This window comes from Coregonus clupeaformis, chromosome 1 (assembly GCF_020615455.1).
Source record: "Coregonus clupeaformis isolate EN_2021a chromosome 1, ASM2061545v1, whole genome shotgun sequence".
Lineage (NCBI taxonomy): Eukaryota > Metazoa > Chordata > Actinopteri > Salmoniformes > Salmonidae > Coregonus > Coregonus clupeaformis.
Window position 1 is genome coordinate 61,396,117 of NC_059192.1, and position 27,999 is coordinate 61,424,115.

A 27,999-nucleotide genomic window follows, 5' to 3' on the forward strand; every position below is an offset into this window, starting at 1 on the left:
GGACTATCATTTGTTTTCAACAGGACAATGACCCAATACAGCTCCAGGCTGTGTAACGGCTATTTTACCAAGAAGGAGAGTGATGGAGTGCTGCATCAGATGACCTGGCCTCCACAATCCCCCGACCTCAACCAAATTGAGATGGTTTGGGATGAGTCGGACGGCAGAGTGAAGGAAAAGCAGCCAACAAGTGCTCAGCATATGATATGTGGGAACTCCTTCAAGACTGTTGGAAAAGCATTCCTGGTGAAGCTGGTTGAGAGAATTCCAAGAGTGTGCAAAGCTGTCATCAAGGCAAAGGGTGGCTATTTGAAGAATCTCAAATATAAAATATATTTTGATTTGTTTAACACTTTTTTGGTTACTACATGATTCCATATATTTTATTTCATAGTTTTGATGTCTTCACTATTATTCTACAATGTAGAAAATAGTAAAAATAAAGAAAAACCCTTGAATGAGTAGGTGTTCTAAAACCTTTGACCGGTAGTGTATAGAAAAGTACAAGTGTAGTATATTGCAATTAAGTGGACATATTACTGAGGAAACCAAAAGCAAAGCTGTTCATCTTTCGCTTTATCCAACAGTAGTCTAATGAAAAGGTGCAGTGCATGAACAATATCATTTTCTGCAGTGTGGGTTTGATTGAATACAACCCCTTATATCTCCTTACCAGTCATGTACTGTATGTCTGTGACAAAATTTGAAATCAACTCCTAGTCTAGATTCTCTCCCTTCTCCCTAAGCATGCACTGCAACACATGCTCACATGGATTTAACAATGGTGGAAACTCCCTCCAGCCAATGCTTACACCAATTCCTTTAAATCCATGACAGGGAATGTGCAAGTGCACACTTCCGGAAAAGGGTGGAGAATCAGGACGCGGTCCAGGTGTCCCTATAGACACTTCTTGATGGCTTCTTGGGTTTTGTAGATCTGAAAAGACTGTAGGACTGAGAACCCACCCCACCTTGCCAAGGTATGATAGTTTATGTCAAAAATGTGTTAATCTCTGGCTTAGCTACTGATTTGTTATATTTTTTCTGCATTTAACTTATTCAAAATTATAACAAATGTAATAAAAGCAGGTGTTTACTGTGATGTTGTATTGAAGGTGCTTAGAAAGACACTTTATAGAAGATTTCATTTCTTGAAAATGTTATTTTGTTACTACCTCTTGTGTCCGGCTAATTATTCAATCATACATTACATTACATTTATCTACCAACCTCTTTTATTCCTTAGCCTAAACATTTCACAATCCATTGGAATTTCTTACGAACATAAGAGATTCAACATCACAGAAACACAAAGATCAAACAGAAACAAAATATTTCAAAACCAATGCATTTTTATTTATTTTGTTTTTAAATTACATTTTTTAAGACGCTTGAAACATTGTGGTGGCGTCATTGCTTCTATAGCCTCTAAAATAAGACCTTGAATAACCAAAGTGCTAGAATAGTTACATTTCAATGGCTTCACTCTGTTAGTAAGAATTGTACATCGAAAAATTAGCACAGGTGAAAACACATATCAAACAAAATTGACAAAATTGATAGTTCAACCATATCAAATTACCCTCTACCCCTTGATTGACATGTAGGATAGGATATATGATACAATACCCTAAATTGCTTCACTTGTAAAAAAAAAAAAAAAAAAAGTCCTTTACATGGTTGTCATGTCCACAGCATAAACATCATCATCACACTAAGTCTGAGCCTTCACACCAGAATAACACCACACTTGAACTACATGGGCCTCTAGTCAAACCAATACAAAGAGAAGATCTAATGCAAAGTAATCGCCAATGAGCTATCAAAACAATGCTAGTTAGACACTGCATACAGATTCTCAAGCCTAAAAAGATCACACAATTTCAGAGTTCAACACAATTTATTTTATGCTTAAATAATCGTTTTGACCATCCAGTGTTTTTGTCATACATATGCTATTAAGAGCTACAATCAAATAATGTATTGTGTGTCTTTATGTGAATAGATTAAATTTAAGGAAATACTTCACAAAAACCCAAAACCCCCTCTTCTTCAAAACCACAGCAGCCTTTATAAAACCAATTGACACACTGCTAAAATGATTACAAACCGTCTTACAGCGTACAGCGACCTCTACACCTTATAGCCAATACACACAATACATTTATAATTTTACAGTGAGCCAGTCTACTAGCATATACATTCAGATTACTCCTTTCTCATAGCATTTATGATAATGCCTGCAGAAGCTGCCCTTCAGTTGTACATAGACAAACGGTAACCCTCAAGAAGCTATAGAACAAACTTTCTTCATACTGTTCCTTGTCCGAGACACAATAAATGCTTTTATGTTTATTTAATTTTTTTGTCATTTCAAATATAAAACTGGTGACAAATGTTAGGGCTATATGTGTACACAGATAAAGGGTTTTAATTCTAATTTCAATACAGTGTTTGCAAACTTGTACAAATTTTACTTAAAATAATGTGAAAGGCATGCATGAAAATATGAGTACTCTGAAAGACTGCTTTTGCAGAATTAGATACATCCCCATTTTGGGAATCACTGAAATTTGCAGAAGATTTTCTGGAAATGTCCTCTGTTAAAATCGAACCAACTTGTTTCATATACAAATATTATACCTGCTATAATAATTAATTATACAACAACGTGTGAAGTTCACTCAAATCTTCCAAAAAGTGGAACCATTTTGATAATCATGTTGAAAGCACTTGTAAAGTTCTCTCCTCTGCATTATCATCCTGTAACTCATCATTTTAGAATTGTACAGATTGTAATTTCTATACAGAAAAAAGCCTTGTTTTTTTCAGGTTTAAAAAGGAAAACAAAACCCCCAGCAATTTACCACCTGACATTTATGGGTCCAAGAAAAAACTATAAGGCGAGTGTTGGAGGTGGATCAGAAGTGTTCCTCTTGTTTTTGTGTAATTTTGTTGAGTTTCTTTCTCCTACTACTAGAATTGAGCTTTTGTGCCATCTTTGGTCACAGGGAAGTGTATGTTCAGTTGCACCTGTAGTTTTTCTGTAAAGGAGTCCTTTTTCGGTCTCACCACAATGCTCCTCAAAAGCTCTCACGACACCAATGGTTTTTCTCATGACCACCTGTAGTTTTTCTGTAATGGAGTCCTTTTTAGGTGTCACCACAATGCTCCTCAAAAGCTCTCACGACACCAATGGCACGTTACGAGTCACAAACAGGAAACATAATTATTCTGGTCCATAGACCACAGGAAGTGAAAGCAGTATAATTAGAATTCAGATTCCATGGCGAGAACCTTCCAGATCCCTCAATTGACAGGGAGTGAGTTTTTCATGCTCATGCTAAAATCAGACGGGTCAAGTTCTTCACGCTTGAAAACCATGTGTTGGAAGTATTGGCTGAAATTTCATATTTTCCTTTAGTTTTCTAGTTGTTTGTAACTTTCTGCCCTGGAAACGGATGAGAATAATTCCTGCACACCTGAAAAATAAGAAAAGCTGTGATTACAACATATCAGAAATGTCGTTATTTTGGGCAGCTGTTGAGTTTGAGTCCCTTAGTTATTACTCATTCAGATTACTGTATAGATGTATTACCTCTACATCATAGCACATCATAGCATCTGAATTTTATGTTCCATTTTGCTGGCCACCCACACATTTACTGGAGCAATCATTCTCTCAATGACGCTAGAGAGCATCAAGAGGTCTGTTGAGCCACGGGTTGTCATGGTCACCCTGGTTGTCATGGAAACCACCAGCTGAGCCAGAGATCATATGAGAGTGCCACTACTCTTTTTATACAGGTTTGCTTAAACTGATAATTCACTGATGCATATAGCTAACAACACCTTACAGGGATTAACAGTAACCAATCAGATAGCGACCTCTCTTTGATGAAATTCCCACACAATAGTACTGTCTATGAGCTGGCCTGTGGGGGGATTTAGTGGATAAAGAGAGCGTTAGACAGAGAGAGTGTCTGTGTGACAATATATGCTGAGGTGTGTTTTGAGCATTATCCATTTTCCCTTTGTGACTAGTCACCCAACCACACAGCTGACGTAGCCAGAATCAAAACAGACAAGAGTCAGGCTTTCAGTTTGAAACATAAAGGTATGTTTGTGTGTGTGTACTGTTAGGAGTAGAATGAAGTACGTGAATCAGGGCAGAAGAGTAGAGTGGAGAACAGTGCAGAAGAGAACAAGTATAGTGAAATGGAGCAGAGCTGCACCAAGTTTAAACATGTATATGGAATGGAACAGAAAATATTGAGCACACCACTGAACAGTGACGGGGATAGAAATGAATGAGTTTATTAGAGAAGTGGTGGGGTAAAGCACTCTATTTGGTAAAGTACCTGGTGGAGCACAGCTAGCCCTACGAGTGAAGCTTCTTTTCTCCCGACCTCCTCTCCTCCTTCCTCCTGCTTTTAGCTCCATCTCCTTGCTGCAACACACAAATACACACACACACATACGAGTGAGACAAGACCAATTTCAGAACCCCACATCCTGAGAGGCATCCTGGCAAGCAGTACGAAACATTTATGCACTCACTAACTGTAAGTCGCTCTGGATAAGAGCGTCTGCTAAATGACTAAAAAATGTTTTAAAAAATGTAACCCAACACAGCAACCTGAAAACCGCAACCCGAGTGCAGCTAGACCAGAGATAAGCAACATGTGAGATTATTTAATATTAGCAACCTGAAACCATCAACCTGAAAGCAGTAAACCACACCACAGAGGCAAATGTTAGCACCACACACTCAGATAGCAGGACAACGTGAAGTGAAATCACACAAAGTTCTTGAGGCATAGTGAATGTTTAAATTCCTGGAAAAAAAGAATAGCCCAGAGGAGTTGTATTACCACAAACAAATGAGATGTATATGTGTCAGGGCAGAGCGCACCTTGTTCATGCCAGAACAATCCGTTTTCCAATTCAATGTGGGCCACAAACAATAGCTGGAACATATTCAGCATCCTAGTCATTGAGCACTCATGCATGCACGCACACAGAGACACACAGACTGGCAGACACTCAAACAGACACACACACACACTGGTAACATTAGCCGCAGAACTCCACGTCAAATCCCACGACCACATCCTGAGTTAAGGTCCAAAGGTTCCGACACGCCTGTTTTCTGTTCAGGCTCAGAACCCTAGAACCCCCTTGGGGCAACCCTCTATGCGGCCCATTCCGTCGTCATGCCAACCTCTAGCTCCTCCTCCAGTAAGAAAGGGCAAGGCCATTGGTCTCCTCGGTCCCACCTCCCCCTGTCCCTGCCCTGGTCGTCAGGCATGGACACCCGCCTGATGACTTTTCTGATGACCTGGGAAAGGGGAGGAGATAATGATCATGGTCAAGAAGGAGAGGGTATGGCCGGGATACACACACAAACACAAGTGGATAGGGTTCAGGAAGGTTTGGGAGGAGAGTTTAGAGGATGCCTTGAGAAGGTGGGTATGAGAAATCAGAGGTGTATTTTTAGGAAGAGGGGTAAATCAGAGTGAAGGCAGAGGCAGATAGTTACTTTTCTAGTGATGATGTTACCGTCTTCATCAGTAAACTGCTCTTCTGTCACTGATTCGCCAGGAATATTCTTCGCCTGTTCTCCCTGTAAGTGCTCATGGTTAGGACTACAATCATAACTGGTCCAAATTCACTTCAGCCAGTGTAACAGCAAACCACTAACACACTTTGCAGCAACAGCACCATCAAACTGCAAGCAAACCTCTAGAGACAGAATATTTTAGAATTCCCAGAGAGATGTTGAGTGAAACGATAACTAAATGAATGTGACATGTCCCTTTAAATGCCATCACAGAGGCAACAGTGAGACACAAAATGTTCCTTGATTGAAAACATGAAAGCAGGTTACCAGGCCAGGACACACTACACACTCGCGCACACACACACACACTTCAAACACACATTTCAGAAGTTTCCTTTTTCTCCCACTGATAGCTGTCAGTTAAGCGAGCCACACCAGTCCACTGCACACCAGAGGCAAACCTAGATTAACCATCTATCGCCAAACCTAAACCAAACCTTCACCCAGTCTCAGCAGGGTACCTTAAGAATGACCCGGCGCCGAAACACCCTGGTGGTGACGGTTTGTTCCTCATCAGAGCCGGACTCACTAAAACGCTGGTGAAGAGTGCAGTTAAGCAACATTACAGACAGTGAGAAGGAGATGTAGAAAACACACAAAAAAAGCAGGCGAGAGAAAATGTGTTAGCGTCACACAATCCCAAGGTTCTTCTGACATCAATAACAATAAACATCTGGAAAAAAGGGTCAAGTTAAATTTACAGTCAACCAGTTGATTTGAAAGAATGGACATCCAGTTCATGTCACTGTAAAAAGAAACAACAGGGATGTATCTGATGAGCCGTATTCACTGTAGTAGACACACATTCTACAAAAACATTTACAGTACAGTATCTTGCATAATCATTGCAATTACCTGGACTTTCTTCTCAAACACAAGTGTGCCTTCTTCCTTCCCATGTCCTGTTCTTCCGTTGGCTGAGTCCTGCGATACAGGAAGTGACCCGTCCTGAGGTGGTAGCTCCGTGTGATCGCCATTGTGCCTGGACCTCCCTGGCTCCCCTCTAGAGGAAGAGGTGATGGAGTCACTGGAGTTCTCCTGGCTATGGGGAGAGATTGAGAGAAAGAGTAAGGTTGAGACTAAGATTGCAACTCTGATTAATGGTTTAGGATTACAATTCAGAGAACATTGATTATGATAAAGCTCAATATTGAGAATAGGATGGGGTTGGTATCAAATGTACTGATTAAATTGTTTGTGACAAAGGCAGATTATGAAAAAAAAGACTGAGGCGAAGATATTGAATCCCAGTTGCAGATTTACATGAAAGTGTATTTATACTTCATCCTTAGCAGTGAAGGAATAATTTTGTTTTGTTTACCTATTTTCCTGGCGGTCTAGCAGGTCTGAGCTCACACTGCGGCCGGGTGTGGGCGGCTCCACGTTGACGCTGGATGTCTCACTGTGCCAACCTGGAAGTGAACACACGTCTTTTTCTGCCTGCTGCACCTGACTGAGAATCTCCTGAACCCTGGCCTCCGTCATCTCCTCGCCCTCCTCCTCCTCCTCTGAGCCTTCCTTCAAATGAATATCCTCCAACAGCGACTTTATCTTGTCTTCTGTCATCTCATCTTCGTCTCCATCCTCTTCCTCGGTGGAACCAGACACTCCCTGCTCCCCCAATGCCTCAGCCCCATTCTCTGGCTCCTTACCCCACTCCAACACCATCTTATTATCCCCCTCTTCCGCCACCTCAGCCCCATTCTCTCTTTCCTTTTCCCTCTCTTCCACCACTTTATCCCCCTCTTCCACCATCTCACCTGCCTCTACTACTTCCTCACCACCTCCCTGTGCAACCTCCTCAGCCCCTGCCTGTCTGCTGTCCTCCTGCTGTGCTTGCCCAGGTGATGATGGGGAGGATGATGATGATGATGATGATAAGGAGACTTGCTCTTTGACCTCTTTTTCTACTTCACACTGTTCAGGGGAAGCGAATGACATCTGTTGGAGGCTTATGTCCACTTCCCTTTTCTCTTCTTCCACTATTAGCACCTGGTCACCTTCAGCCATTCCCGTGTTGCTGGCAGTGGTGGGATCTAAGTCAAGGGTGAGAATGGACAGGGACAGCTCACAGGGTCTAGAAGGGCTCCTAGTGGAGGTGTCAGGCTCCACACTAGGCTCCATGTGTTCGGTCCAGGGCTCGGACTGGGTGAGGATGAGGATAGGAGGGTCTGGGTGGAGCTGGACAGAGGTAGGGTCGGGGTCAATGGTGAGGGTAGGGGGTTCAGAGTGGAGCTCCGTGAAGGAAGGGTCAGAGTGCAGTTGGGCAGGGGACTGCAGCTCTGCTAGGATGCTGTGATAATCTGTTGGGATATGATATACGCACATGGAAGCACATGACACAAGGAATCCCACATAAACCACACACTACATGGACTGAGTGACATGGACAATGGCACAGAGACTGACTATAGAGCATGCAACAAAACACCCACTAATTATGGTGACACTCAGAGGGGACACTAGTGTCATGAATCATCAGCACAATATGCAGCACTTTTGATTCACTTGAGAGCTACCTTAGAGAAACCCAACGTAAAAATGGTATAAAACAAATTATATTTACACTGATGAAAACAATTAATACTTATGTCTGTCACAGCTTTTAACAGTTTTATGACAAGTTAGTTTTCTTCTATTAAAGGGATGGGTTCATATGCAGCCTTTGAAATGGGATAAGAAAACAAAACAGAAATAATCAAAGTAAGGAATGCTAGGAATAGGAATTTTCATATGTGCAATGAGTGGGTTTTATTAGTTCAGATTTGAGTGGGTGTTCAGTCATGCTCACACAGAAAATATGAAAGAGGATAGGAGGGGGCCTAGATGAAGATTTCTAGGGTAGAGGGGTCGATGCGAACCCAAGAGGGAGGAGCAGTAAGAGAAGGTATGGGGGAAACACAGGGACACTGACACGCAGGACAGGGGGACAGGGAACGGATGGGAGGGGAGGAAGGGCCAGGACTAGGGCAGCGAGACCCTGCAGGTGATATTAGGGGGAGGACGGCAAAGGAGATGGGGGAGACAGAACGGGACGAAGGGGGAAATGGGGTTTCTAAGGAGTCAAGACTGGGGGACTGGCATAGGGTCACATAGGGAGACAGATGGGGGGTGGGATTAGAAGAGAGGGCTGTGGCGTCCCCTGTGGGTTTAAGTCTTGGTGACTGAGGAGAAGATGAAGGAGTCAGCTGGTGTATGGGAGTAGAGGATAGGGGTGTAGGTTGACTGGGTTCCCCAGTGGGTTGAGCCTGAGGACTCGAAAACTGAGCATTGAGGGAGATACTTGGAAGGGATGAGGGAGAGAGCTGGGGCATGGGAGTAGAGGACAGGTGTGTGGGTTGACTGGGGTCCCCAGTGGGTTGAAGACTTGGAGACTGGGGGATAAGAAGGAGACATGGAAGAGGAGAGGGAGCTGGATCGGGTGGTGGGGATGGGTGTAAATGTGTGAGGTCCATGAGTGAGACAGAGGATTCATAACATGGGGATCGGTGGTGTGGGGGTGTGGGCATAGTAAGGGAGAGAGGTGTGGAGGTCTGCAAGACCAAGAATGAGTCAGGGTTTAGGGAATTATTCTTAATCGATGAAGAAACTGGGAATGCAGAGATGGAGGTGCTCTCATGAACAACAAAGCATGCTACTGGTGAGGACACGCGACGATAAAAGAGAAACAAAGACACACAAAAAAATCTAACAAAATACTAAAACATAATTAGCAAGACAAGAAGATGATGAAGAAGAGGACAGAAAGGTGATTTTGAGAGATTAGGTGGCAGGGAAGGGAATGGGGAAGTGCAGAGATGACAGCACAATACTCTTAATAAGCAGTTAAGAGCTGTTATAAGCTGCCCTGGAGATTAGGCTGTGGAGATGGACGAGAGCATAAGGGGAAGAAGGTAGTCTGGTTTCACAGAGGAGGAAGCTCTGTCATTCTATCCGGGGAGGGCTCAGAGGAACTGGAGGTAGACTAGAGAACTAGACAGATCTAGAGCTATAGATGAACAGAGTACAACAGACTGTCTGTTGAGTTTATGGCTACTCAATGCATTAGGGAACAAAGGGTTTATACAGTAGTGTCCTGTTGAAGGTACAAGGTAATCAGGTAAAAGCAGTGTGTTATAGCATGCAACTGGTTAGCGTTATGGATAGTTTTAGTGTTTGTCATCAATTCATCTTTCAAAACCCTTGGAGCACAAATGCAATTTGATTTTCAGAGGGCTTAAATAATATAAAAGGTAATGTCAATCAAGACATCTCTAGAAAATCTTTGGGCTTAACATGCTACCCTCATCATCAGGGTTGATTGGTGTCAATTTAATAGTAACCCAGTCATTTCAGAAAGTGAATTAAAATACATTTCCTGAATTAACTAAGTTAAAAGTGAACCCATGGGACACTGCATGCTAACATTTCCTCACACTCATTTCGAGTGCATGTCAGAAAATGGTTAGACAGAAACTGAAAAATAAAAGCAGAAAACTAAGGGTCAGACATCACCCTATCTAAGATAGGGTACTGTAGTCGCTATAGGCAAATTGCATTCAATAGTATTGCCAGGCAATTTGTTCTTATTTTTGCTACAGTTGTAAGGCAAAAACAAAAGAGGTGGCAGGAGAGGTAAGAGGTCAGCTAGATGGAGCTAAACTTTACCATCAGCCTGATCCAGGTAAACAGCGTTATCATCGGCAAAACTTCTCGTGCCTGAAATGTTACCATAGTCAAATATCGGCCCCTCCAGTAAAGTCACAATATCCATCCGATTGACTTTGGTCAGCACTCCAGTTAAGGCGTCTGCTGTAAGAAAAACAGACAATAGAAAGTCAGTCAAACAAAGACACTGTTTGTTGTACAATATGACAGTTGTCTGAACAATATGCACTGTTCCTTAATCAATTCCTTGTCATTGTCATAACTCTTACAAGGTAAATAGTTCACTATCACACTGCAGTGGGTGAAGGTGAAAAAAGGGTTGCCGTATTCTTCTCTTGTACAAGGAGACTAGGCCAAATGACATTTTCCTGTACTAAACATAATGTCCTTAGTAGGAGCATGAACATAATGTGACTTCATATTCAGCTGAAAGACAGCTGCACTAGGAATCTTAACAAAGATAGAGGCCATTCTGCTTCTACATAAGTCCTTTCAATGTCATTCAGTATGAGGCAGAGAGAGGGAGTTCAGAAGGAGAGAGGGATAAGAGAGGTAGTGAGGCCTTTTATGCACATGGAAAAGTACAGTAGCGAGGTACTCTGTAGTACACAATCATACAAGTGTAATAGAGTGAGACATGATAGAAGAGAAAGCCACAGGGGGTAGAAATACTTATGGGAGAAGGAGAGACACTCACTCGTTGCGTTTTTACCGTCCCGGCTGACCCATTTCTTTAGCAGCATGAAGCTCTGAGCTGTCAAGGAGTTGGGGTTCTCCACTCGGATGTGGTTGATCTCATCGACAGAAAAGTTCATTTCCCGAGCCAGCTCTGAAAACGCATCCAAAAATACATTACATCACAACAGTTCAGTGTTAATTTTGGCAATCGTTTTAGGATTTAGTCTAGTCTTAGTCATTTTGACTCAAATATCATTAACCTTTTACTGCAGTGGGCTAAATCAGGGTAACACAGAGTGTTTCTTGGTAGTCTTAAATCTACTTTGAAACAAAAGTATACACCTCACACACATAGTTAAGGGCTTTAAAAAAAGACAACTGTACCATGTCAGATATAGAGTTGAAATGTATTCCATTTTGAGTTTGCATCCCAATATTACACTTTATATACATCACAGAAGACTGAAATATTTAAAAACAAGTTTATGAATTATGAAATTATGAAAAATATTAATAACATTCCACTCATAAGGCCACTAGAGGGCAATTCGGTCATTTGACAGCAGCAAAGATTTTTTAGGTCACTAATTATTTAGTTACTGTCAAAATGACCAAAACAGTAGGCCATTTTAGTCCACCACCCAAAGGACATCTAGCCAACATGACACAACTGTGGGAAGCAACTGGGTCCACATTAACTCAAAATAAAGTTATTCACCCAGTCAGATATAGTGTAGTGGCAAGAGGAATTTAGTCAATCAATTGTTTGCTGTCCCTTTTCCTTTCTTTTTGTGCCACCAAATGTTACTTTGCATATAGGCTACTGGTTATGTTACCAGGGCCACGTTCTGTTGCAAAACGTTCTCGAATGTTACAGATAGAAATGCCATGAATAGAGCCGAAATTATTCCTTATGTCAGAGAGGCATGTTTGTTCTACATAGCATATATTTTTTTTTATTTAACCCCTTTTTTATCCCCAATTGGTAGTTACAGTCTTGTCCCATTGCTGCAACTCCCGTATGGACTCGGGAGAGGCGAAGGTCGAGCGCCATGCGTCCTCCGAAACACGACCCGTCAAGCCGCACTGCTTCTTGACACACTGCTCACTTAACCTGGAAGCCAGCTGCACCAATGTGTCAGAGGAAACAGCCACAAGGAGTCGCTAGAGCGCGATGGGACAAGGACATCCCAGCCGGCCAAACCCTCCCCTAACCCGGACGACGCTGGGCCAATTGTGCGGCGTCTCATGGGTCTCCTGGTCGCGGCTGGCTGCGATACAGCCCGGGATCGAACCCGGATCTGTAGTGACGCCTCTAGCACTGTGATGCAATGCCTTAGACAGCTGTGCCACTCGGGAGGCCTACATAGCATATTTCTATCTGAACTTTTCAAAATGTTGTTTCCTGCTGAATGCACGCCAGGTTGTTAGCTACATCTAACTAATTAGCTAAAATGCTAAAGTTGTCCCTGATGAGATTCAAACTCGCAACCTTTGGGTTGCTCGACATTTGCGTTATACGCCCACCCACCCTGACCAACCACCCATAAGTAACCATCTGTCTTATGTAACCATACCAAACGTAACATATCATACTAATTTGAGTGTCCCGGATGGACATTTACTATGTTACATTTAGTCTATGAGACCAGGCTGGTTAGCTACTAGGAAGCAAGAGAGTCGCCTGCACGATGTGTATAATCGGAGGCGGAACAGCCAGGGCGGAGCCTGTCTGACTGTCTGCCCACACTCATCGCTTGCTATCCCGCAGCTCAGCAGATGATGTAGGCTGTATGTACCGGGTGTGGCTCGTCCTTCCCACTGCTGAACAGAACTGCGCTGCATATCTGTGCTGTTAATATTAATTATGCTTATCACTGAAAAGCTCTCAATCGCTCCAAAAACTCTTGTCCTGTCCACTTAGAGGTCCGATTTTAGTCACAAAGATAATTTTGTCTCGTCTCGTTTTAGTCAACTGAAATGAAAAGCCATTTTCGTTTAGTTATAGTTTTTTCTAGGTCTATTTAGTCAATTATAGTCTCGTCAATTACCACAGAAAAATTTGTGTTTAACAAATATTTTAGGTCACTATTTTTGTTGACGAAATGAACACTGCATCAGTTCAAGGCATCCATTTCTGTACATGAATGAGTATGCAGAGCTGAAGTGTAATAAGAGCATCACTCTGTAGAGGGCCCTGTTTCCTCACAATAATATCTGTGTTGTTTTCTTGAGAGAGGGGAAAGCAGGAGGATAGGCAGCCATGAAGCCAGATGGTACTGAGACCAGGGAGCACTATTTCCTTACCAGTCCAGCTAAGTCCCAGGTGGTCGGCCACGATGGCCATCCGCAGGTCTGTTCGCTCACAGGGACTCTGAGGACCTAAAGGGCAGAGATAATTTAAATAATCAACACTGTTCAGTACCTTTTCTACTGACTGAAATAGGAGTACAGAGGACTCTTTTCTTTTCTGGCCAAGCGTGGTATTTTTCAAATTATATAAAAGCATACTGAGTGTTTTGCAGCCTCTCCTCTGTGTTTGATATATAAATATTTAATCAACAGGTTTACTGTAAATGTACATTTTATTATTCAATGGCTTGTTTAGGCTTCAGATTTAGTTTCCTGAATGGCAAGAAAAGGCAGAATAGACACTATATGATGGACTACAGTGTGTTATTTGGACACAGGTGCTCTGTGAATGTTTGTGAATATGTATCCTCTAAGCAGGCAGTAATTGTCATAAGAACCATACAAACAAAATAAAGTAAAAATGGGTCAAGAGTCATGTACTCTTAGGAACTCTAGGGTGGATTCATAGTTCTTAATGGGACTACACAGTACACATGCGGACAACCTTTCTGTTTTTGCTAAGGCGAATTAGCTCAGAGACACAACTTGACCATGAAATAGAATAAACTATAACTGCAGTTTTCAGTAGCCACCCTGCACAGACAGACAGATAGACAGACTCAGTAGCCTTCAACAGGAGACTGGCTGTGCCAGTGCACCAGTCACTACTCTGGCATGCTGAGGTATCTGACAACTAAGGGGTTGGGGGGAGGAGGAGAGTCTGACAAGGACAAGTACAGTACATAGATGACGATGACAGAATGACAGCTACTGTTTGAAGAATAAACACGCCACAGGCAATCAATCACAACGACTTCATGCAACTAAGGTTTTAACAAGTGTGAAAGTTTTACAAACTAGGCTTGATCTCCGCGACGGGGGGCGCCCGAGGCCCCGCAACCTGACTGCCCTCCTTCCCACCAGTCCGCCTACTCCTCCTGCTCCTCTCACTGCCGGAGGCCCTGTCGACCTTTGCCCTTACGGACAAGCCCCCGGCCTCAGCTCTCGAGCCTCTACCAGACCTCGACGAGCGGGAGGGCTGAGAGGGGTCCGACAGAGAGGTGCTCCTGGAGGTGCTGTCTTCCTCGGACTGTTCTCCCTGTGTCTTTTTCTCTTCGTCTGATAGGCGGTCGGCCAACTTTAGCGTCTCCCCGCTAATGCCCTTAAAGTACTCGATGGTGCGTTTACAAACCTCGTTGGCGTTCTCCCTACTCGTCTCACCTGATGAGCTAACCTGAGACCTGTCTTTGATGGGCAACCTGGAGGGAAACTGTATAGCTACTCTTTCCCTGGTAGACTGAGTTGTTACCTGCACTGATATTGGGGAGCTGGTTGTGCTGCTCTTTTTAATGTCTTTGATTGGGATTCTAGACCTGGGCTCTACTTTGGCAATGACAGGCTCTGCTCTTCTCCTGACCTCAGCCTTGACAACCTGTTTGGGTTTTTGCTTCCCTATTGCTGTGCCTTGTGTATGAAAAGACCACCCTGGCGCTTTGACAGGCAGCCTAGACTTTTGCTGCTTCGCCTCAGCTTCCTTGATGGCTTCACTTTGTCTTTGTTCAGCCTGAACACTGTTTTCTTCTACTCTCTCTAGAGTATCTCTACAGAACAAAGCTTCAATCCTACTGGCTTTCTGAAGAGTGGGTTCAGAAGATGACTGCAAATTAAACACCACACTGCCACACTGTATATAGTTAGCCAGGACGCTTGAGGACTCAAGGTTATTGTTGTTATTGCAGTTCTCTGCAGGGTAATCTCTTCTTTCTGACAGCGTTGGATATGTATATCCGCTAAACTGACTACCCACTGACTGGTTTTCCAAGCCAATGTATTCTGACATCTGACTTTCTGACATCTCTGCCTTACAATCTGTGTGATCCCCTGAGTCTTTATTCACTGTAATGGCTATTCCCATCTTAATGGGGGTGCGTAATTTGGGGTCAACTTTAGAGGTCGTAATCGTGCATGAGGATGTGGTCTCGGCTACAGTGTCAGCAGAAGGCGCATCGGTACAGCCAGTGTCAGAGCCAGTCTGTGCAGGGCTGCACTTTGCTGATGTGCTGCTGTCTGTGGCAGTCTCTACCTTCACCCCTTCACCCCTCTCCCCTGTTTTTGACTGAGAGGTAACTACCCCCGGACTCTTGCCCCCTCTCCCCTTGTCCCCTGATTTCCCATCAGAGGAATGCTCACCAATCTGGAAAAATTGAAGCCTCTCTTCAACAAAGTCCCGCTTGCTCATGTCAATTGCACCACTGCGGGTCATCTCAAACATCTTCCCCTCGTGGAAGGGGAAAGGGTTAGGCTCGCTAGTCGGTGTGCTCTCATCAGTCGGGGTTCTAGCAGGGGTAGTGTCTGGAGTGGTGGCTTGCGATTTGTCCTCCACAGACAAACCGAAAGGCTTGAGATCTTCTTCTCTCGCTTTTGCATCAAAAACTCCTTCTCCTTCTCCCCCTTTGCTTGACCAGGGGTCAAAATCTAAGCCTTTCGTGGCGACTGTTTTGAAGGTTGAGTTTAGCTCCTCTTCGAGTTGATAGCCAAAATAGTTATCTGCAAAGTCTTGTCTATCGCCCTGTCTCTCTGGATGTCTTCCCTCAAGAGTGTAGTCTTTTTCATCTCCTGTGTTTTGGTCTGAGTTTGCTTTCCCATTATCCCCTCCATCCTCACTTGGTGTTTTCTCCTCCTCTATGACTTCAAGCTTTGATTGACTAAAGGAACGATCACATGTCTTGCCGTCATTGGACAGGCTTGATGTTTTAAGGTCTTGTTCACTCAACCCATCATCCTCATCTTGAAGGTCATAGCCATCGAGAGAGTCTATTTCAGTGGCATCTGTGTCATGAGAGAACTCAGCAGTTGTGGCTATGGAGCAGTCTGTGATTGACTGATCGTTGCCATTTTGCTCTAAGTCTACATCCTCTGCTTTTTCAACGCCATTAGTGCCTGACTCCATGTTGTTTCTGTTCCTCTCAGGCTTTTGGGGTTTCTGATGCTTCTCTCCTTCCTCCTTCTCCTTCATCTTGAAGGTGTACTTTTTGTTGGGAATGGGATGGAAGACAGACTCATCATCGCTAGAGTCGCTGTCGTCTGCTCCAGGTGGAACAGGAGATGGAGGTTGAACCCTGATGATGGGCTCTGCAAGGAGGTGCCGATCATGCTCCTCTTGGAGGTTCACCTCCATCATCTCTGTCTCAGCCTCTGAGGAGGCACAAGACCCCCTCTTATCAGGGTCAGAATTCTCTGCCTCTAAAGGCGGAGGTGGGGGAAACTCAATGTAAGCGACTCTTTTCTCTTTGGGTCGTTTCAGTGTTTCCTGATTTCGGTTGGAGGGTTCTGATGAGGCAGGCTTGGTTTTCTTTGGCAGAAACTCCTTGTAGATGAATGTCTTTCCTTCATCTTCCTCAGACTCCTCTGCTATTGGAATGGGCATGCCAGGCATGTATCCAATCACGGAATCTGGCGTTCTGGAGGCAAGGCTCACCTCCTCAGAACTTGGTGTCTCAGGAGTAACAGGACTTTTGGCAGAGCTGTCCATGAAAGTAACTTGCTCTAGAGTGTCATCCTCTGGGCTGCCTTGAGGAGATGGGGGCTGTTTTTGTTTAACGGTATAAAGCGCTCCCCGTTTCTCATGCACTGTTCGGCTCTCGTGACTAACTATCTTTTTGTATGTTCCCAGCTGCCCAGCTGTTTCTTTTTCGTATTGCTTGCCCACTTGGATGCTAACATAAACTGGCAAAGGTTTGATGTCTTTGAAACCCTCAGTAACAACTACAGGGGTTACGTTTTCTATGTACTCTACTTGGTCGCTATCTATACCATTACACACTACAGTTGACTGACTACTATCAAAAGTATCAGATGATTTTTCTACTGATGAGCCATTTGTAGATTTGTTGTCTTCAGAGCTGCTGTGTAACCTATTTCTAGCTAAAGTAGGTATTTGTGACCCTGCCCTTTCACACAGTTTAACATTGGTATCACATTTTAATGAAGTGGATTGATGATTCTCTGAGAAACTAGACGGCATTCTAACAGGAATTTGCGATTCCGAGTTTTTTTTTGGACTACCGGTACGTACATCAATACTATTTGGGTTTTCTCGGACCACAAGCTCTGTGTAAATTATTTTCTTGGTTGTCTCTTCTTTTCTGGCTATTCCATCTCTAAAACCCTGCAGTTCTCTTTGTGAATTGTGGTCATTGCCATGCGCATCTTGATCTAAAGTGTGGGCTAGTTTTGACACTTGGGGTTTATAGTTTCCATTTCCATGACATTCCCAAGTTTTGAAGGACTTTTTTTCTTCCTGTTCATTTCCGTTTGTGCCGTGTTTAGGAGATGAGTAAATATACCTATTAGCACTGGGGCTTTGTCCACTAGATCCTCTTACCTCACTTTCTAGAACCTTCCTGGTACATGCTGGACTGTCTGGTGATTTGGGGATATTTGAGCCTGCAAAAACTTGATACACAGGCAACTTACTTTCCTGGAGTTTTCTTACTGGGGGATTTGACGTTTGTCCCCATTGTGGACCCGTATCTTGCTTTTGAGCCTCTTGTTCAAATTGTAGCCTAACAGCGCTGACTTTGGAGGATGACATTTGAAAAGGTTTAGAGGCATCACCCGCATTGCCCTGTGAGATGCCATCCCCTGGTTTTCTATTGTCATCCTTATATTGTAGCAGCACTCTCCTCTCTGGGCTGCTTGGTAAACTAGCACATTTTCTATCATTGGAGCCAAACCTGTCTCTGAAACGGTCTCTACATTCTTCACCACTGCTCCCATTCCTGTATGCTGATCTTTCAGGACTGCTGTGCGTAGAGCTAGGCCCAGATCGTGTTTCCCTAAAGTCGGACCTACGGGACTTTTTCTCAGGGGACGAAAGCTCATCGTTCAGTTTCTCTGTCTTATCACGAAAAAACTGAGAGACTTCGCTAAGCTTTTCCTCTGCTTCCTTAACAGTTCTATCTACTCTGTCTTCATATATCAGCTTTTCTCTATTCTTGCTCTGTCTGTCATCAGTGACACGCATCCAAATAGAGTGCTTTGGGCTACCAGGTTCTGAGGAATACTGCAACAGTGTTAGTTTGTCAAAGTTATCGTCTACATTGGTAATTTGACCTGATTTGTCTGTGTTTGATGACCTCAAAATATATTCTTGCCTTGATCCACTAGACCTTCCCTGACTATAACGGCTCCTATCTGGGGAGTGAAAACGAGACCTGTCCCTTAAATACTCCTCAGTGTCAGAGTAAGACGAGTCTGGTTTCTCAGAGAGGAGCATTTTGTCTGCAAAGTTGTAGGACTCTCCTCTGAGTTCTGATGATTCATCATCATTATATTCCACAGAGTGCTGGCTGAGTAGCTTCAGGGTTTTGTACGAGTCGTCTGCCATGAGCTGTTCAGAGCTTGGACGACTGTCATCTTCCTGTGCCATGGGCGTGTTTACTCTTGAAGACTCTAGGTAACAGGGGAGTGATTCTTCAGGCTCCTCCTCTCCCTGTCGTGACATTCCACTGTTCCCTTGGTAGAAGTACATCTCCTTCTCTGGGTGATTTTTTGTTTCCCGGATGATGACCTCAGTTGGTTCAGTTTTGTTGCCCTTTTCAATGTGAACCTCGATAATTCTTTCAACTTTGGGCTTTGAGCTGATATCCTCAAGAACTCTCTGTGATGTGTCATCATTTCCAGCCTTGTGCTCAAACAGTCCAGCAAGTTCTCTGGAGGGATCCCTGCCTGACTGGAAAGCTTTCATGATATCATGCACTGACATTGATTCTTCAATCCTCTCTGATGTATTCTCTTTACTCTGGGGTTTGTGGTACACCATTCGGGTGGTAGTCGTGATGTGGGTCTCTTCCTTAACTCGCATGCCCTTGCCCATTGAGTCATCGTCCGGGCTGATTTTCATCTGAAATGATTTAGTTTGGTCCACATTGGATGCATTCAGCCCTTTGGGTTCAGCATCAATGTATCTAACCGCCCTTGTATCCTCCATCATTGGTTGCTTGTTATCTTCAGGAGACTCATAGCTCCTAATAACATGAACAACCTCAGTCCTTGTCTCAGTGATTACTGGTGGAATATCCTGGAAAAGCGCCTTGGGTCCCATGCCTTCCGCACTCTGTGGGGCAGAGGGCGTCCTTTCACTCCTTGTCTCAAAGCCACTGTCTGAGAGGGGACTCTTGTCCTGGTCATGTGAGATGTCATCTGGAGATTCTAACATGGCATCAGGCCCAAATAGCACATCTGCTAGTTTACAGAGCTCCTTTTCTGAGGCAGAGGACCGCATGTTTGCGGGTGGCATTTTCAGCTTGTGCTCAGGTTTAAGCATACGTTTCTGTTTCTCCTCTCCTTCTCTTCTAAACTCGTCAGATCTATGCTTTACATCTGCAATTTTTGAGATAGAGCTACTGCCCATGTCATTTGTCAAGTAGTCTACTACCTTCGATAGATTGAAATCTCTGTCTGGTATAGTTTTAGTTTTGATTTGAGGGACCACTGTCTCATATCTTGGTGGATAACTCCAGTTGCTTTGCTGGGGATCCACTGGCACTTGTTTAGAGAACTGCACCTCATCTGTTGTATTTGTTTTAAAAGCTGTCTTGTTATCCTTGACCGCATCCTTGGTTAGTATCTCACTAACTTTGACCAGGTCCTGTTTCACTTTCTCTACAATTCTGTAAGGCTCCTCATCCTCTATTTTAGCCTCTTTGGGGGAGTCAGACTGGAAACCTTTGGAGGCTAAACTTGGTTCTGTTTGCAAGATGTTAGACATCCGTATCAAGTCCTCTTTCATTTCTGCCACGTCCTTCAGTATCTCTTGGCTGGAGGACAACGGGGATGAGGTGGTGGATTTTAGGGCAGCCGGGGACATGAATAAGGGGGATTTGACAGGTGACAGAGTTCTGGCAAAGGAAGACTGGGCTTGAGAGTTTGTCTCAGCAGGCATAGTTTTTCGAGGGGACAAGAGGGCAGCAGCTGACTTTGACACCTCAGGGAGCTTTTTAAATTGGGGCTCTGGCAACACGTTTATAACTGAATACACTGGGACAGTCATTGTTCCAGATGTGACAGTGGTGTTAGAGTTTGGTGGGGACCTTAAAGAGGCATATAGGGAATTAGAGGCTGAGGATCTTATGGACTGGTAAGAGGATGACGCTGAGGAGGACATGGACTTGAGAGTGCCATATCCAGAGGCAGAGCAGGAATTGAAAGTCTTTTCAACCTCGTCAAAGGCTGCATTTACGCTTGTTGTTGCTGCATTGGTAGTTGCCTGTATCCTCTCCTGTAAGCTGTTGGAGAGTAGGGACGTGGGGGAGGAGGAGCGGTACTTTGTAGGGGATACTGTTCCATTGATCAGAGCTGCAGCACTAGGAGGACTGTTGGATTTAATTGGTGATGAGAGGGAGGAAAAGAGACTCCTTGAGGGTCTTGAGGGGTCTGCACTGGACCGGACAGAGGAGTGGCCAGGAACAGTTTTTATAGGAGAGGACGATGCTGTGGTACCAGTGCCCACAATGACACCCTTGAATGGTAGAGTTGAACTGTACATGTTCAGTGAGGATTTAGGGGAAGCAGGTGGGGTCATGGCGATTGATGACCTTTCTAGCAGACACCCTCCACCAGTGGTGATAGGAGAGGTTCTAGTAGACAATGCTGCCAGTCCCTTGATCGAAACATGGTCTGGAACGCTTCTGACTGGCGAGGACAGGAGACTGGGAGTGACCTGAACTGGGTACTGGGCCTGCTGAACTACAGTCTTTATTGGGGATGAAATGGTCCTGTACGACCTGATGGGAGAAGCTACGTCGCTGACTGACTTGATGGAATGTGCCGGTGAGCCGCCTATGTGGGACTTGATGGGGGACGCTGAGGTGATGGACCACACGGACTTCAGTGGAGAGGCAGTGGGCGTGTTGGACGATGAACTGGAGTGGGAACCGAACCCAGACTTGGCTTGCCCAGGGACGGAGACAGGAACAGCCGACCACGCCTGATAAGATCTCGTTGAAAAGACAGGTTTGTGAGTGTAGCCAGTAGGCTGTGTTCTCGGCGAGCTCCGATCAGTTGTTTCTTGAATAACCGAACCAAAGATTTAACATAAATTCAAGGAAAAATAATTGAAATAATAAAACAGAGAAACCAGAGAGAGAAAGTTGGAGTCAGTAAGGCCAATATTAATCAAAGCAGTAAGAATAATATAATTTATGCAAGTAAATTACTATCTAAACAAAGATGGGATGAAAAGTGATTATTTGAGGTCAATGATCTGTCATAAAATAGAACAGATACAAGACAACACACAATGAAGCATATGTGGCAACAAAATGCTTGAGATAACAGTGAAGAAACAATTTGAAACATACCAAGACAACAACACAACCATTCTATTGACCTTTGATGTGCTTTGTCTGTTTGCCGTTTTGCTACAGTGCCTTTTATATGTTTGGTGCACATCATGATCATATGTTTTCAATGCCAAAAATGACCCCACAATCCTTTTTGTAGATTATTAGTGCAATAATTGTCTCAAGGGTTCACTTACTGATTGGTTCACAATAAATGAATGCCCTGAACAATCACAAAGTCAATACAAGTGAGGTGTTCTTCAAAATAATGAAAGAGATACATGAGGTTCAAAATCAATTTCAAAATAATAAATGAACATTTGGATGTTGCAATGCCAGTTGTTTTCACACAAATGTGATGAGACAAAAACAAGGAAAATATATTTCACAAAATGGAGAGGGTCTGCAAAGTATACAGAACAAAAATATAAACGCAACATGAAACAATTTCAAAGATTTTACTGAGTTACAGTTCATATAAGGAAATCAGTCAAATTCATTAGGCCATAATCTATGGATTTCACATGACTGGTCAGGGGTGCAGTAATGGGTGGGCCTTGGAGGGCATAGGTCCACCCACTTGGCAGCCAGGCCCACCCACTGGGGAGCCAGGCCCAGCCTATCAGAATTAGTTTTTCCCACACAAAAGGGCTTTATTAAAGACAAAAATACTCCTCAGCACAACCCCCCCCACAGACGATCCCACTGGTGTAGGAGACGGATGTGGAGGTCCTGGGCTGGCGTGGTTACACGTGGTCTGCGGTTATGAGGCCGATTGGACGCACTGCCAAATTCTCTAAAACAACGTTGGAGGCAGTTTATGGTAGAGAAATGAAAATTCAATTCTCTGGCAACAGCTCTGGTGGACATTCCTGCAGTCAGCATGCCAATTGCACACTTCCTCAAAACATGAGACATCTGTAGCATTGTGTTGTGTTACAAAACTGCACATTTTAAAGTGGCCTTTCATTGTCCCCAGCACAAGGTGCACCTGCATAATGATCATGCCGTTTAATCAGCTTCTTGATATGCCACGCCTGTCAGGTGGATTGATTATCTTGGCAAAGGAGAAATGCTCACTAACAGGGATGTAAACAAATTTGTGCACAAAATTTGAGAGAAATACGCCTTTTGTGCGTATGGAAAATGTCTGGGATTTTTTATTTCAGCTCATGAAACATGGGACCAACACTTTACATGTTGCATTTATATTTTTCTTCAGTGTATAAGACACAATAAACCATGCAAGTGTTGTCCAGGATGGATATGAATCATGACGTGTGTGATGACAGTATGGAAAGTGCTCATAATTCTACACTATGGATGTATGAATATATCTTACACTGCATAACGTTATTTATATTTTGTATGAACTGAGGATTTATGAAAGTAAAAATGTTAAACTCACTCGCTGCAGGGTCGGTCAGATAGCTGTAGCGCTTACGCAAAGCTAAGGAGGCAAATGTATGACGTCGGTCTGGTTTTTCAGTCTGCAACAACAAAAACAACAAAATATGTTTTAACATAAAATAAAGATTGGATTTAAAAGTCAAAAAGGTATATTCCCTTTTTTGACATTACGGCCAGAATTTCTCCCATTTTGTGATTTTGAAATCAAATAAAAATGATGCATTTGCAGTGTGGGAGTCCATGTTGTTGAGGTAGTAGGTAATGCAGGTGATTGACTAATAGATCCATGCTTTCCTCTGATTGGATAGATTGAGTGTGACCTTGGTGGCGCGATTTCAAGTGCATTAATCAATCTCATTTTGAAGAAACCCATGCAATATGTGATTATAAGATTTGGAGGACTCCATTGAGATGTCCACAAGCTGACACTAAGAATGCAGCTGATTTCTAAAAGAAATCATCTAAAGAGGAGGACACACTCCATTAGTTATGGATGAATGTTCTTTTAAGATCATGAGACTTAATGTAAATGAAGGAAAACACTGAGATATAGCTATAAACCATTAAACATTCTTGTCATCTTCTGCTGACTATATTGAGTTTTCCTCATGCAACAAATAACTAATTGGTCTTGTAGGTGTCTCCAAAGCATGCACAGAAGATGGCTGAAACCACAACTAAGCTGGAGTACTATGCACTATGGAGCAGTTTATCCACTTCTATCTGCCACCCAAATGCACATCTATATCATTCTATATCTTAAAATAGTGTGGAGGGATGGTGTTTTCTACTAGCCTACTGAACACATATGGAAAGAAAGATATGGAAAATAAGCCAGGGTGTGGTACACAAATTGCTCCTCTTGGCTTGGGATGAGAACTATAATAATAAACCCAGTTGAATTGAACTGTCATTAATGCGTTACACAAAGTCACTTGACTTCTCACCAATGACAGACTACTATCTGCTGCAAAAGCCTCTATACATCCTCAATCAAATAACGACAATCACCACACATTCATATACACTATTGATGCTAGCGTTCACAATAATAAAGCAACGGAAAAACAACAAAGCAGTCCATGTGATGAACAATCATGTATTTACCTCATCATCAGGATCAGACTCCATCATGTCCTGGTGGTTCCCAAGATGCATTGCAAACAAGGGGAAAGATGACACAATGGACAGCGGGTGGTTTATAATAGGTGTGGGTGGAAATAAACATCAGGAAATGAGAATGAAGCAGCTGAGGGCAGCAAACCATATTGGCATGGAAAAGGCTGTGGAATTAACTAGTCCACAGGCCACCAACGACCCAGAAAAGCAGCAAAAGGAACAGCAATGTCATTCAGAGTTTTTGAACACCGCATAGAGAAACAAAAAGAGAAATGCCACCATAACGTATTACTCTTCCACACTTTGAGTGAAGTAAATCAGTAATATAATGTGTATGACTAAATGTGTGTTTTGTGGGGGCATATAATTGGCATTGGCAAAAATACGGATAAAAGACACAAGCAGCAGGCATTCTAACCAAACGGAGGTCAACCTCTCCACTCTGCTGCTGTTACTGTACTTTGTCGTTCAATTCATTTACATGAGGATGACATGATATGGCCCAGAGGAAACATCATTCACATATCCAGCCTACCTTATTATGAGTTGGCAGTGTGATATTCAAATTACATATGGCAGTCTGTGGAAGACCTTTAGTGGTTTTTGGCTCTTTCAAGAATGAGAGTCGACCGCATGGTTCTTGGCCCATGTCTCTGACCTAAGGAGCAAAAAAACATGTACTATAAAAAAAGATATAATTTTTATACAAGATCTAAAATAAGAGCATAAGGACATTATTTTCTTGGTGCTGAAAAAAGGCCATGAGCATTAGAGCTTACAACATGTCAGCAAGTTTGAAGGACGATCATCCTCTCGCATACCACTATAATAGAAAAGTGTGACCTTATTACATATAAGAGGAGGATGAAAATGTGATTCTACCTTCACATTGAAAGGAAGCCGGTTCTCTTTGAAAGAGAAGAAGTTGAAGATCAGCTGCTGCCCACTCTTGGTAAGAGGAGATAAGTTGCCATAGCAATCCACATGGATAGGCTTGCCCTCCAAGACCTGTAAAATCATTATCAACAATAGCATGTCAATTCAGATAAACCATGTATCTGTGCTTGTGTCTACCTGTGTCAACATATTTTGTGTATGTGTGCGTGTGGGTGCAAATCAGACCCACCTCAATGTCCTTGCTCCTGGCCACCTCTTCAAAGTTCTCCTGTTGTTCCAGAGTCTTGTCCACTTTGTCGTCCGTCATGCAGAAGCAGCGGAGGCGTGACTCCACAGGATCGTTCATCTTGGCAAACACCACAAACTTGGCCAGGTACGGCACACAGATCAGCTCCCGGTATAGCTGAGAGGCCAGACCGACCGTCTCAGGAGTCTGGTGACAGTCTGCAAGCCAGAACCTGGAGGTAAGGGAAAAACGGAGGTGATGAGTAAAGATTAATATGTATGTTGAAGCCAATCAGAGAGTATCTTTGGCAAGAGCTTGGTTGAGGGGACCATAAACATTATAATGCATACAAAGCTTCACAAAGCTTTTTTGATAACAATTGATCTAAATCAGGGCTCTCCAACCCTGTTCCTGGAGAACTACTCTCCTGTAGGTTTTTGCTCCAACCCTAATCTAGCGCAACTGATTCTAATAATTAGCTGGTTGATAAGCTGAACCAGGTTAGTTTAGCTACAGGAGGGTAGATCTGCAGGAATAGGGTTGGACTTACCAATGAGCGGGTGGCTACACTTTCCATACAGAGGCCGCATTATAGCTTACAACTCCCTAGAGCCGTTTTTTAAATTTAATTAGCTTTTTTTTTTTTTTTTCATCAAAATCTGTCCGTCTAGATACAGTGCCTTCAGAAAGTATTCATACCTCTTGACTTATTCCACATTTTGTTGTGTTTCAGCCTGAATTCAAAATGGGTTAAATATATATCTACACACAATACCCTATAATGACAGTGAAAACATGTTTTAAGAGATTTTTTCAAATGTATTGAAAATGAAATAAAGAAATACACTACATGACCAAAAGTATGTGGACACCTGCTTGTCAAACATCTCATTCCAAAATCATGGGCATTAATATGGAGTTGGTCCCCCTAAGCTGCTATACCAGCATCCACTCTTCTGGGAAGGCTTTCCACTAGATGTTAGAACATTGCTGCGGGGACTTGCTTCCATTCAGAAACAAAAGCATTAGTTAGGTCGGGCACTGATGTTGGGCGATTAAGCCTGGCTTGCAGTCAGCGTTCCAATTCATCCCAAAGGTGTTCGATGGGGTTGAGGTCATGGCTCTGTGCAGGCCAGTCAAGTTCTTCCACACCAATCTCGACAAACCATTTCTGTACGGACCTCGCTTTGTGTACGGGGGCATTGTCATGCTGAAAAAGGAAGGGTCTTCCCCAAACTGTTGCCACAAAGTTGGAAGCATAGAATATTCTAGAATGTCATTGCGTGCTGTAGCGTTAAGATTTCCCTTCACTGGAACTAAGGGGCCTAGCCCAAACCATGAAAAACAGCCCCAGACCATTATTCTTCCTCCACCAAACTTTACAGTTGGCACTATGCAATCGGGCAGGTAGCGTTCTCCTGGCATCTGCCAAACCCAGATTAGTCCGTCGGACTGCCAGATGGTGAAGCGTGATTCATCACTCCAGAGAACGCGTTTCCACTGCTCCAGAGTCCAACGGCGGCGAGCTTTACACCAATTACAGCCGACGCTTGGTATTGCACATGGTGATCTTAGGCTTGTGTGCAGCTGCTCGGCCATGAAAACCCATTTCATGAAGCTCCTGACAAACACTTCTTGTGCTGACGTTGCTTCCAGAGGTAGTTTGGAACTCAGTTGTGAGTGTTGCAACCGAGGACGATTTTTACGCACTATGCGCTCCAGCACTCAGCGTTCCAGTTCTGTGAGCTTGTGTGGCCTACCACTTCACGGCTGAGCCGTTGTTGCTCCTAGATGTTTCCACTCCACAATAACAGCACTTACAGTTGACCGTGGCAGCTCTAGCAGGGCAGAAATTTGACTAACTGACTTGTTGGGAAGTTGGCATCCTATGATGGTGCCGCGTTGAAAGTCACTGAGCTCTTCTGTAAGGCCATTATACTGCCAATGTTTGTCTATTTTTTATTTTTTTATTTTTTTACCTTTATTTAACCAGGTAAGCCAGTTGAGAACAAGTTCTCATTTACAACTGCGACCTGGCCAAGATAAAGCAAAGCAGTGCGATAAAAACAACAACACAGAGTTACATATGGGGTAAAAAAACATAAAGTAAAAGAAATACAACAGAAAATATATATACAGTGTGTGCAAATGTAGCAAGTTATGGAGGTAAGGCAATAAATAGGCTATAGTGCAAAATAATTACAATTAGTATTAACACTGGAATGCTAGATGTGCAAGAGATTATGTGCAAGTAGAGATACTGGGGTGCAAAAGAGCAAAATAAATAACAATATAGGGATGAGGTAGTTGGGTGGGCTAATTTCAGATGGGCTGTGTACAGGTGCAGTGATCGGTAAGGTGCTCTGACAACTGATGCTTAAAGTTAGTGAGGGAGATAAGAGTCTCCAGCTTCAGAGATTTTTGCAATTCGTTCCAGTCATTAGCAGCAGAGAACTGGAAGGAATGGCGGCCAAAGGAGGTGTTGGCTTTGGGGATGACCAGTGAGATATACCTGCTGGAGCGCAGACTACGGGTGGGTGCTGCTATGGTGACCAATGAGCTAAGATAAGGCGGGGATTTGCCTAGAAGTGATTTATAGATGGCCTGGAGCCAGTGGGTTTGACAACGAACATGTAGTGAGGACCAGCCAACAAGAGACTATATGAGATTGCATGACAGTGTGCTCGATTGTATACACCTGT

General features: G+C 43.4%; 1 protein-coding gene across 1 annotated transcript in view; it reads right to left on the reverse strand.

Moving 5' to 3' along the window:
- Positions 1 to 1,332: 1,332 nt before the first annotated feature.
- Positions 1,333 to 27,999, reverse strand: part of LOC121571527 (ankyrin-3-like) — a 127,621-nt gene continuing 100,954 nt past the window's right edge. The window contains exons 36-50 of the mRNA XM_045222111.1: positions 25,301 to 25,529; positions 25,057 to 25,182; positions 24,710 to 24,832; positions 24,163 to 24,192; positions 23,054 to 23,135; positions 13,256 to 13,330; positions 10,968 to 11,099; positions 10,271 to 10,414; positions 6,945 to 7,035; positions 6,479 to 6,665; positions 6,085 to 6,159; positions 5,543 to 5,626; positions 5,225 to 5,341; positions 4,362 to 4,450; positions 1,333 to 3,482 (exon numbers count right to left, since the gene is read on the reverse strand). Of these exons, the coding sequence (XP_045078046.1) occupies positions 4,382 to 4,450; positions 5,225 to 5,341; positions 5,543 to 5,626; positions 6,085 to 6,159; positions 6,479 to 6,665; positions 6,945 to 7,035; positions 10,271 to 10,414; positions 10,968 to 11,099; positions 13,256 to 13,330; positions 23,054 to 23,135; positions 24,163 to 24,192; positions 24,710 to 24,832; positions 25,057 to 25,182; positions 25,301 to 25,529 (1,564 nt within the window). The 3' untranslated portion in view covers positions 1,333 to 3,482; positions 4,362 to 4,381. The remainder of the gene's footprint in view (positions 3,483 to 4,361; positions 4,451 to 5,224; positions 5,342 to 5,542; positions 5,627 to 6,084; positions 6,160 to 6,478; positions 6,666 to 6,944; positions 7,036 to 10,270; positions 10,415 to 10,967; positions 11,100 to 13,255; positions 13,331 to 23,053; positions 23,136 to 24,162; positions 24,193 to 24,709; positions 24,833 to 25,056; positions 25,183 to 25,300; positions 25,530 to 27,999) is intronic.